At 44.9% G+C, this 12531-nt stretch overlaps 1 protein-coding gene across 1 annotated transcript; it reads right to left on the reverse strand.

Moving 5' to 3' along the window:
- Positions 1–2358: 2358 nt before the first annotated feature.
- nr4a1 (nuclear receptor subfamily 4, group A, member 1) lies at positions 2359–11248 on the reverse strand. Its single transcript, XM_061257439.1, has 7 exons — positions 11110–11248; positions 7617–8398; positions 7344–7473; positions 7046–7209; positions 6344–6546; positions 4875–5053; positions 2359–4207 (listed from the first exon to the last, which is right to left on the reverse strand). The coding sequence occupies exons 2-7, from the start codon at positions 8394–8396 to the stop codon at positions 3951–3953; spliced, it is 1713 nt and encodes a 570-aa protein (XP_061113423.1). The 5' UTR covers positions 8397–8398; positions 11110–11248; the 3' UTR covers positions 2359–3950.
- Positions 11249–12531: the final 1283 nt, after the last annotated feature.

Below are 12531 nucleotides of genomic sequence, written 5' to 3' on the forward strand. Positions count from 1 at the left end.
GTTCATGTTCAAAAATAGATGATGGGTAGGGGGAGAGACAGACCCCTATCTCTTTCCCTCAGTGATCACCCTACTCCACATCTCCGTCTCTGTGGTCTGTTTTTTCAATGATGCAAGATGAAGGCCTTGCGTCCACGCGGCCATCTGTTAAGCCGCTCCCTCCCTACCACTTTCCACTCTGCTCGCCAGCTGCGGCTCGTGTTACGGCCAGTCGGTTTGGGTGTCCATACCGCGCTGGCAGACCTTCCCATGATCCCCCTCCCGCCGCACCGCTGTGTCTAACGGCACACCCTGCCAATGTTGACACCTTGTGCCACAAGTCACCAGGATTAGCCCGAAGCCAAATAAAGCTTTATTTTTATTCCTTTTCTCCTAACAGGGAAATCAACATTACCCCCCACCCTAGTGTTTATTATGAAAATTATGGGGGTGCGATTTATCAAATGACACGTAAAATGATCGGGCCCTGTAGCAAAACGCCACTGTGTACACTTGGGGGCAGCGATGCAAGGATGGCTGTAGAAGTTCTGCACTTGCTTGTGTAAATGGGCGACTGCAATTCATCTCAAGATTTATGCCAGATTACAATGAGTGCAAGTGTTTTTTCATCAAGGCTGCGTCTTAAATGGTCCACTAGTTCCCTATATAGCAGACTAACTAATAGCTTTCCAACTACCATTGCTGCATTATTCAGCCAGTCAACAAGCACCCCCTGCCCAATCTCATTTGCAGCTAGCGTGACACATTGGACAAATGGACAGGATACATACAGCTATTTCACCACCAAAAATTTGTATTCCATCGTAGGAACAAGATAAAGCCAAAAATAGCCCAAAGGTATTCCAATACAAGTGGTGAAAAACTTTGCTCACGGAATAGCAAAATAAACAAGAGGAATTATTGTGTAATCACACCACATCAATATGACTACTCTCAATATCTGCAACTAAATATGGAATAAATATACATTCTTACTATTCTATACAATTACGTGTAGAGATGTCCCTTTGAATATTCAGTGGTCATCTATTGTCTTGAATAATCAGTGAAAAACATGCAAAGAGAAAGCAGGGGTGGGCATTTATATTAGCCATAGCCACTTTTAAAGCTGTTTTAAGACACTTAAACTTGTGTGTTTTTCCAGTAGAGGACAGTAAAAGCTTTCCAACAATGTATGGCATGTGTGATTTTATGTCACTTTGATGGACTGAGGTGTGTGCACCCAAACATAAGTTACGCAGTAATTTGCAATATGCAATATATATTGGATGGCATGCCCTTATAGCCAGGTTCCTCCTGAGATTTCTTCCCATTGGGGAGTTTTTTCTTGCCACTGGTTGAGGGTTTTTCTCCCCATAAGGGAGTCATTTACCTCATATGCTATTTGAGTGATTATTTGCTTTATTCCCTTCTGTGTTATTCTGTAAAGTGTGCTTGTGTCTTTTGTGAAAAGCGCTACACAAATAATATTGAATTTAATAAATACATTTGAGGAGTAATTTTCATTTGGTAAATGAATTGCTCGCCTTATTGACATGGATTTGGAGAGCGGGATGACGTATGAAGTCTAGAAAGGACACATAGGAACATGGCAAAGATGTACGTATTACTGCGTATACTGTCATTTGAACTATTCATGTTGTGTGTGGAAGACATAATTTTGGAATTGTTACATTCACATTGGTCTTAATAAACACTGTTAGCCTTTGCTAATAATCGCAAACATATTATTGAGGGCTACTAGCTAGCTGTTCATATGAGAGCATTGTTAGCGTACCCTGTGCTGATATGTGCTAGATGAATGTAAAATTTCCCTTGGATTTGTTGGAACTGGTCAAATTTCTAAAATGTTGTCCCTCCTCCAGATTACATAATAATCTTTTCTATAAATAATCATAATTTGTATATGCTTTCAATGACCAAAAAGCATTTTATTCATTTTCTGAGAGGTTTTGGATAGGTTTTAGGCCACTACATATCTTTGACCCTATTCTGATGAAAATATTATTTTTTGATTATCACTTGAAAAAAATTCAAACATGACTTTCATTTGTCAGAACAATGAGTGTGTAATGTACAATGTAGCCACTTTGGATAGACTTCATAGATCTTTCATACTGTAGATCTGCAATTCACCCTCAGATTTAGCACACTTCAAGCAGTTTATAATTAAGAAAATGTTGATGTATGCAAAATAAATTTACATTTTTGCCTACATTGTTTTGCATATTCAAGACAGTATTTTCATAAGTGGAGTTATAAAGCAGAACACTGCAAGCCTAAAGCCTAAATTAAATTAGTTACTGAGGCTATGCCACAGGTTTATGGAGACATAGAATATGGAGGCAACACCGCAAAAACATTTATGGTTTTTAATATTAAATTTTTGTGTAAATATATTTATCTTTTGTGTGTACCACATAACCATTAAACTTAAAAGCTGTCACACATCATGACAAAACCCAGCATCTCAAAAGCAACGCTCAACGACAAAATAAAATTTGTACCACAGTCCAGATTTCAATGCAATCAGCGGCTGTTTCATTTTCTGTTCATTTATGAGAAAATACAAAAATGCGTAATAAACATTCCCCAAATTCACTTAGGTTTTGTCAGAAGGGCAGCAAAATATAAAGTATATCTACCTGTTTAGCCTACATACAAATAAATGCCTGTTTTGCACACACATAGTAAACATACATAGAAAACATGTTATAATATTCATAAAAGCTGTTAAAAATGCTGTACAAAGTGCTCATAGCTGCACGTGTTCCTGTCACATTTTGTCACGAAACAAACAAGTGTAAATATTCTCCATAAGAAGGGTATGTAAGGCAACACTTGTAAGGTTAACAGTAGTTTTTCCCTCCACTGTCTTTCTCTCAGTATATCTAGGTGACTGAATGAGAGAACCATCCACAGTTCTGGTGGGGGACTTGAGAAATCAGGACACGTGACAGTTTACACTCAGCCATTGGCTGAAACTAAGTGCTGTTGTCGTGCATTTCACCATCAGTTCTTTCATTGAACAACATTCAAGACTCTTAAGGCACTGTACAAAGATACACGGGATGAGCCGGAATCATCCAGGCCACCCGGGGTTTTCTCTAACTGAAATGTAGGCTAATTTTGTGTTGGGGGGTTGATAAGGCTTTACTTCTAATGCTGATAACCCCACAGGCATTAAGAGTTAGAAACCTTCCCTCTGAACCTGCATCCTCTTTTTGGTCCAAGGCCTCTCCCGTCATCAGTATGACATAGGTTTTCATTGAAAGCACGTTCAGTATATATGTAGTTCATGTCGAAAACAAGCTCCACACGAAAAAGGAGCAGGATCTCCCAGTTGATGGAAAGAAACCCTGTTTAAGTTGAACAGTTTTGTGCTCTGGTACTGTTTGTATTTTGGGATGGTCCTCTCAGACCCTTAGCGATGTGCGTGTGCCACATGTCCGAGTTCCAGCCCATTGCCGTTCCAGCCCACCCCCATCCCCCTAAAAAATCCCTTAGTCCATACCGATGGTTACAGGGGTTTGCACAGTCGAAGCCATAAAAACACGCAGAAATATGCAAACAAACAAAATGCACATGGTATTACAGAAACGCACTGCACCATTTCTTCTCCCTCCTTTCGCTAATAATCCAAATAATCCAATATTTGCAACAGAGAGCGAAAGAAAGAGAGCTCCAGTCCTCCTGAAAGTGGTTTCGTGTGGACAGGCTGCATCAGGCAGCTTTGTGCCTCTCCTGGCACTCAGTGCTGTCCAATGAGATGGGACCAGGCAAGAAAGGCTGTGGGAGTCCCAAAGGCAGTTAGGAACCTGATATGTTTTCCAACTTTGAAGAACAAAAAGCGTTCAGTGCATTTACGTCTTCTACAGTCTCTGGCCGCCCCACCTCACCCCCTCAGCCCCAGCACCATGACAGACCGCCTCCTCCCCCTGTCCCGTCCCTCAGAAGGGCAGGGTATCCATGAAGATTTTGTCCACGATCGGGGGCGGTGGCACCAGGTCCTCCAGCTTCAGGTAGAAGATGCGTTGCAGGCCCTGGGTGCAGAGGGTGCGCAGTTCCGGAAGCTTCCCGAGCAGGCGGGACAGGTAGCTGGGCCGCGCCCCGTCCACCGTGCTGCCGGTCACGTGGTCCCTCAGGCAGGCGATCAGCCGGTTCTGGAACTCCTCCACCCGCTTGGGCTCCTTCAGGCCATGCCGATCTGGAGAGGAAATGAAAGCTCTGTGACTTCTCCATTTTCTCTCTCTAACGCCCCCAGCAGGGGTGCTGCCTTCCACTCACACGGTCATGTGACTATGAGCGTCAATATTAGCCCACATTTAGGAACTAGTACAAACTAGCATGTCAGGTGCGTAGTTCGGTGAGCCGCAAACAAGCTCCGTTTTACGTATATTTACTCCAGATTTGCATGTATTTACACAGGCACTGACGGAGGGCCTTTCCTGTCCAGTGACATCACTCATTTATTTCATATCCTCAGTCAACAATAGGGGTTTTACTGATACTTTTGAGATTATCTCTGAGATTAAACTCTCTTTCAAGAGAAAACTGGTGAGAGGAACAGCAGTGCAATTCACACAGCATATAAAAAGAGTTTACAGGACACATTACATTTAGTAATACGTGTAATATAATACACGTAGTAATTGCAAATGTTAAATACGTAAGTTTCCAGTTCTGCAGGATGTTGAGATACAGCTGCTTCCGTGCCCTTCAGAAATGGCACATGGCCCGCTCGGGTGAATATTGAGTGGTATCCATGTTCGCTGTGCCAGAAATCATTATGCGCGGCTTGTAAAAGTCGTTCAGGATAAGTGAACCTGCCAGGCGGATAATTGCGGACATAAATCACGGGTCGGGGGACGCACCTGTGATGATGACGAGGGCGGACAGGCAGGAGAAGGAGGAGACGTCCAGGTTCATGCGGTGTAGGCTCTGGGAGAAGTCCATGATGGAGTCGATCCAGTCGCCAAAGCCGCGGATGCACTGCATCCGGTGCAGCACCACGCCGTTGCAGAAGACCAGCTTGTCCTTCTCCGGGCTCGACCTGCAGGGGGCAGCAGAGAGGGGGAAGGATGGGAGAACAAGAGGGCTATTGTTAAAATTGGGTCTCGAGGAGGACAGAAGTGGGTAAGAGGAAGAAATGGAATACGCACACACTGTCTAGAGACTACGCGTGTGTGAGGGGCAGGGTGGTTTTATATATCGTGTAACGCGTCTGACCAGGCAAGACGTGGGTGTGCATATTAGATGTTGTTGACTCTGAGGAAGACGTTGTTTGATTTCATTGGAAACATCAGTCTCCCCTGGCCATTTAGCAGAGTGCATATTTCTCTGTGCTCTGGGCTTGTAGCGTGTTCGGTATTTACCTTTGTGCATATTAGATATTTTAATAAAGCATAGCGGCATCTCTAAAGACTGGTTACATTATTTCAAAAGCTTTGATCAAACGTTGTTTAACAAGCTTGCAGTACTTAACAATTATCATGTAAATAATAATTATACAATTTATCAGTTAGACACATGAACATCATCAGAGATTGTAAAATATAACTCTGGCAGATATTTACAGTGCTGTGCTTGCATTCTGGTTGCCCTCCAGCAGGAAGCAGCAAAATGCTGAACTGATTGAAACAGCCTGTTGCCCATTTTCCCAGCAAAGCTAGATCCGGGCTAGCATGACTTAGAAGCAAAGACGGCTGACTGTAGCAAGACTGTATTCACTTCAATACAGCATGAGACATCACCCAGATCAGCCATGGGTGTGTGGTTCTCGCTCATTGTTTGTCTCCTCAGTTGTCTTAAGCAGCACGGAAACGCACGGTGCAGACTGACCACAGCTCATGTCTAAGTAGGCCAGCATGGTAACACTAGCAGGCTGCGCTGACATGAGGCAGTGCCTCAGAAATGCTCAGGAAAACCCCAGAAAATCCCCTAATCTGGAACCTTAACTCGAGGAGTGGAACAGTAGGAGAGGTGATCAAAGTTTGAGGAAACTTATATGTCATGTTAAAGCAATGAAAATGGAACAAAAATAAAAAAGGACCAACATAGCAACCGGCATAGCAGTGTTGTGCAGGTGGAAGATCCAGATTCAAAAACTAAAAAGTATTTTATCTCCCTAGTATTTTGTCCCAATCACCTGGATTTTCTAATTCCTGGATTACCACAATTCTTCAACCAGGGGGTAGAACGAATGAGTGAAATCTGCTTGCTGAGGTCATGAGTGGAAGAAACACCCGGAAGGAATTTCACTTTCTGAGCCCTGAGCTTCCACCTCTGGTGTTGAGCGAGTGTGCCATTGTCTCTTTAGAGAGGAAGAGAGAGGCAGACCCACCTGTACGCCAGCCGCAGGATGAAGAGCTCGACGAAGGCCGACTCCAGCAGCAGCTCTTGGTCCTCGGCACAGAAGGCGCAGAACCCAGGGATGCTCTCGGCCCACTTGCGGATCACGTCCATGGACTCCGTCAGCAGGCCGTAGAACTGCCTGATGTCGTCGGCGTCCTCCTTCTCCGACAGGCTGGCCACTGTCTCCTGGTACTGGACGCAGGGAGAGGGAAAGGGTGAGGGGCGGCCATTTCATCACACGCACCAAACGCAAGGGGTCGAGGAAGGTGGCGAGAGATGTGGAGCTGCATTCTGAGATATCTGCGCATATAAATGCGCATTCAGAGCAACACCATTAGGATGCTCAGGTAAGAACATTCCAGTTCAGAGCTATTTCTGATATTGCACCTTAAAGGCTTATGGATTCAATTTTAATTTTGAACATTTGTAGTCCGTTAGTTAAAAATAATGTCCTTTGATGGTTCTTAAGGTTCCAGAATTCGGACATTCTGTAGGAACGCCACAGAAAGGCTCTATAGGACTTGGGAACTCTGCTCTGACGCGATCATCTTGTGTCTTCTACGGCACAGTAGTTGAGATTAAAGGAAGAGGAGCCTAGATAGGCTGAATGGCCTGTTCTCATCATCGCGTGTTCTTATGTTCTTGTATTAGCCTGCTGTAACCATGGCAGCAGGGTTCAGCGGGCCCTCACCTTGGAGTAGTCCAGCTTCCCGATGGGCGGGTTGGAGTCGATGTGCGCCCGGACGAGAGAAGCCATGACGCTGACGGGGCTGGCCTGGGAAACGGGGTCCTGCACGCTCTTCGGCTTGGAGGGCAGGCGACCCCTGCGGCCTTTCAGGCTGTCTGTCCGGACAACTGCGGGAAAGGAAGGGAGAGAGAGCGCGATATAAACACGACATAACCACAAACAAAGTCACCGTGTGTGTGAGGGCGGTTTCCCTCATTAGCCAAAGATGTTTTCATCTGGGTTTGATAGCCTTGGTGTTTACCTTCCTTCACCATCCCCACGGTCAGACACTTCTGGAAGCGGCAGAACTGGCAGCGGTTCCTCCGCCGCTTGTCCACTGGGCAGTCTTTGTTAGCCAGGCACACGTACTTAGCATTTTTCTGCACAGTCCTCTGTGGAACACAGAAGATAAGTTCAATTAATTAATGTGGTAGTTCATCATATGCTTGGAAAGAATTAGTGAATGGACAGTGAGAATTCATGAACCATGCGAAGTGTGGAGCTACAATGGGGGGTGGGGTTCAGGGTCGCTCACCTTGAAGAAGCCCTTGCAGCCCTCGCAGGTGCGCACCCCATAGTGCTGACAGGAGGCGCTGTCCCCACAAACTGCACAGCGCCCCTCGTTCCCTGCGGGGCTCTGGGTCTTGGGCGACAGCGCACCCTCCATTAGAGCCGCCCCCTCCACGGGGCCCTGCTCCAGGCCCAGGGGCCCGTAGGGCAGGGGAGGCGTGTGCTGCTGCTGGGGCGGGCCGAAGGGCTCGGGTCTGTGCGGGGAGGAGAGCAGCTCGGCCGAGGCCGGGCTGAAGGTGAAGAAGGAGGGGGGGTGGTGCTGGGCCGGCTTCTCCGCACCCCAGCAGCCGGGCCCCGGGGAGTAGGCACCGAACGGGGAGTCCCAGGAGGAGACGGGCTGCGCCTGGTAGCCAGGCGTGGAGGGCGAGGGCACGGACACGGGGCTGCTGTAGCAGTCGGAGCCGCAGGAGGACGGGGCCTCGTCCATGTAGCTGAGGGCGAAGGTGCCCGGGTAGCAGCCGTACACCTGGAAGTCGTCCAGCTTGAAGGGCGACTGCGTTTCCACAGCGGCGGCCCCGGTGGAGGCGGGGCCCGCCGAGGCGATCTGACAGGAGTACGCATCAAACTCGCCGCTGTAGCCACCCACCAGGGAGTTAATGCTAGGCAGGGAAGGGGTGGGCAGTTGGTCCCGCTGGCCGCTGAAATCCATAGCCAGCTTGGCGGTCAAGTCAGAAGTCAGGAACTCAGAGGTGTAGTAGTTATTCTCGTAGGGCTGGCTTCCATACTGACTGTGAACACAGGTCATTTCTGCAGGACAAGGGGGAGCAAAACAAGAAAGCTAAATCAAACAAGACATTCACAAATGTAGTTTTCCCATTCATAAATGGCAGTCACATGAACTTCAAGATGTATGAACCCAACATCAACTAACTCTTGAAGGAAGTGATATCGTTGTTGCGGCTGCATGGGGCAATTTTTTAATTGGGGCCATCTTATTCCAGGAACTAAATAGGTCCTGACAGAAGAATGAGCGGAAATATTTCTCTTTTACCCTGGGAATGGGCGACCAAAAGCACATAAGAGTCAACAACCTAGATTGATGGTCCTGATATTTAAGCGAAGGCCTCTCAGGGTAGGAGATTTGTTGCTCCAGCACTGCTCTCCTTGACTCGTGACTGCCCCCCCCTCCCCATCCCCCCAGGAGAAAGGACGGGAGATGAAACGCCAACGTTAGCCCAGCTGCTCCTCCTTAATCCTCAGTCAACAGCGACACGGGAATCCCACAAATAGACAGGCCACTTTCGACACCTCCCTACAGCTCTCCGGCAGCTTCGCCTTGTCTTTCCTTGGTCTCAGAACCGTTCCCCCTCTGTGATTCTGGCAAACTTGGAAACTCTGGACTGTCTGTTGGGCCTGCCGACTAGGTATTACGTTACCGGCACCTTAATGCCTGGAAAACCCCACTGATATAAACATGCTGTGAAACTCCTGGAGGACTGACAGACTGAAGGGGTGCCAAGGGGGTGGGCAGAGGGTTGGTTTTCAGAGAAAGACTGACTGCCAAATTAAGGGAACAGTGCAGAGAAGCTTGGGTCGGTGCTTATGTCGTCTGCCACCCCCCTCTTTAATTTGTTTAACTCAATGTTGCTGAATATGTTCCTGTACTGAGGCCTACCCTCAAAATATACATAGGTTTGCTTTACTGGGCATGCAACTTAATGACTTCAATGCGGCAGTTTCATGAACAGCCTAGTTAGCCTAGTTCTAGACTAAAATCACTTTTGAATGGAGATTGTGCATACAAAACTCAATTTAGTCTCGGACTAAGCTCAACATGTGGCTGTGAAACCGGCCCTTATTGTCCTTACCACCGCAGCATGCACGCACGCATACGCTCGAAATACCCTTGACCTACGACCGAGGAGCTAACATAAAAGAGCTAAGATTTCACCTGTGAACTTCACTGCGCACATCCTAGTGCAGATGGTATTTTCCCCCACTTGAGGTGTGATCACAACAAAGAGCTGACGAATCAACGTTTTACTACAAAAGCGTGTATCCTTGCTACTTTTTACCAGTTAACGATTAATCGTCAAAATATATTTACTTTTTGAACAATATACATTTAGTTAATTTGATTTCCATTGCCATAATTATACAATGTGCGAGAAAATAACACATAGGGGCATAGTTATGCGTTGGAAAGTGTGTTTATTTATTTAAATTCAAGAGTTTAATTAAATAAATAATGTGGTTACTTCAGGCTAGGATCGTTGGCCAGTAATGCCATACAGAGCGCTGATCAACCAGGAAGTTACACTAACCTCCTTGTGCTGTACTACTCAAAGAGATAAATTTGGACAGCAGGTCCAAAAAATCATTATTCAAACTGCAAATTCAAATACTTGAAATACAAGTTGAAAAATACAATTTACGTAAACAGTACAATTAAACTGACCTGATCGCTTGATGCACTGCATGAAAATTTCGTTTTCTCGTTGTGCTCAAGTGACTTTGCCCAGTTTGAGCGTTAACTTGACGAACGGTGCACACTCGTCGCTCTGGGTGAGCCGAGTTGTACTGTAACTTAATGCGTCTGAAGATGGTCATATTTTACCATTCAGATATACGCACCTGTAAAATGAAATGCCGTGTGCACAAGCAAACCTTCGCACTAGCGGAGATCTGAACATACTCATGGAGGTTTGCAACTAGGTTCCTAAAAGGTGTTAAATATTATATTTGTATTGTATTAGTATTGGTATACATTAGGCTACGTGTTCGAAATTGGGACCATTGCGAAATTGAGCTAACTTTTGGAACAGTTGTTACCAACTAAAATGGTTATGTGTACTATACATCCTGTCGAAGTGGATGTATAGTAACAACAGAAGTTGTTAGTTAGCGAGTAATTTCGGGAAGCACATGTATATTCAAAATTCGCTTTACTACATGCATCGTAGGTTACAGCAGGTGAATGACCAGACTGCTTCAAACCCAGTCGATCTTTTTGTAAATATATTTACCAGATTGTAATACATAAGAAAATGTCTTATTTGCAAAGAAGTTGGTTAACATTAAAAGTGCGGTCGGTATACGGTAACACCAACAACAACGACAACGACAACAACAATAATAATAATAATAATAATAATAATAATAATAATAATAATAATAATAATAACAGCAACATCAACAGCAACAATAATCTGTTGTACCCTACATGTCGACATGCTTTCGGAACTTGGGAAAATACGGTCATTCAACATGTTGCAGTTCCTACGGTTTATTTATAGGCTGCGATAAACTATGACAACAAGAACTATCGACAAGACCTTGTTTCATATTCCTACCGATAGACAATCACACGCAAGACTTCTTGCATATTCTGTTCAGCTGGCACTAAAATCCCTTTAGTTGTCTACACGCCCCCCTCGAATAACTTACATTGCGTTGTAGATATTCAACATTTTTAATGTTAAACGAGCAAGCTAAACAGATATTGAACATTGACTTACCTACTTACTGTATCCTCTGTTGTCAGGATTTTCAGTGAATTGTATTCCAAATGACTGACCAACATCCACAATATCTTAAGACAACTGTCACATCTTACGCGGAGTGGTGGAGTTCCCTTGTCAAATGCTTCGGTAACATTTATACAGTCAACGTATTGTGCCGTTACGTCAAGGCGTAGCAGCCATACAAGGCATTCCCGGGGCGGAGAACTTTCCGGCTGTAAGCCAATGGTGTAGCACTCTGTCAGACCTGCCTGTATCTGACGCACACGCGGGATTCCATTGACGCAAACACACCACGTTCTAAAAATAGCCCAGAACAACGAGGCTATACTGCCGGCCGTAGCCGCCTGGCATGTGCTATAAATAGGCGCACGATGACACAAAAAGCTAAAATAAAAAGGGAAAAGAAATTGACAATAGTCAAATTAATAACCAGGAAGACATTTTGGTCAAGTTAAAAGATATACAGCGGAGAAAGTCCTCGCTTCTGCTGTGTTCTTTAGCGAAAACGTTCAAACGTTCTTAACGTTATCAGCAATGGGTGATAATGGGGAATTGCTAATTTTATCTCACTTTGTTTTCATATACAGTATGAAAACTCGGGGTTTGTATGCCCAATAATACACTTCAATTTGTAATTGCAAAAACGTCTTGAGATACGATCTAAAAGTTTGTTAAATTAACCATTAATACTGAAACAACTGATGTAGGTAGCATACGCCAAACGAAATCAATAAGTGACACTGATTGTAGCAAACTCTATCTGCAGTAATGCACATGAGAAACAGCATGTGCCTTGAGAAAGGAGCATGTGCCATAGTCCGGATGTCGTGTGGATACACACCTCGTTTTCTAACATGCCTGGGCAAGAACTCGAGTTATAGGCTCACATTCGTTGACTTAATATAAAACTCGATTACCCAATAGGCAAAATGGGATTGGTCGACGTTGAACGCAGTCTAAAGACCCGTTTCAGACGGTTCACGTCACAATTTTGGGCTTCCCATTCCCAGAAGGTAGCTATTAGTAGGGAGTGACGGTCCAACAAAATCAGACGGTAGTAAAGCAAAGACAATACCTTTAGAGCATATTTCAGTTGTTACAGCAATTCTTACATCTGTACTGGTGGGGCATTTTAGCATACTGTACTTCATAGATATAGTGCATTCAAATAAACTAAAGATAGAGGTTTCCCAGCTGATTATATAAAAAAAGAAAAATTATGTTTGGGTACACTGAAAGGCCTAAATCACGGCAAGTTTATGATATGTCATCAGCAATGATACACATGTAAGCCAGGAATAGTTTATGGGGAAATGGACAGTATTTCAATTCAAGTAATTAAGTAGTGTCCTGTACAAAACTGACTTTGGCCAAACAGTCAAGCAGAACCTTCTTTATGCTTGTGCTTCTAATAAC

Source organism: Conger conger, chromosome 10 (assembly GCF_963514075.1).
Source record: "Conger conger chromosome 10, fConCon1.1, whole genome shotgun sequence".
Lineage (NCBI taxonomy): Eukaryota > Metazoa > Chordata > Actinopteri > Anguilliformes > Congridae > Conger > Conger conger.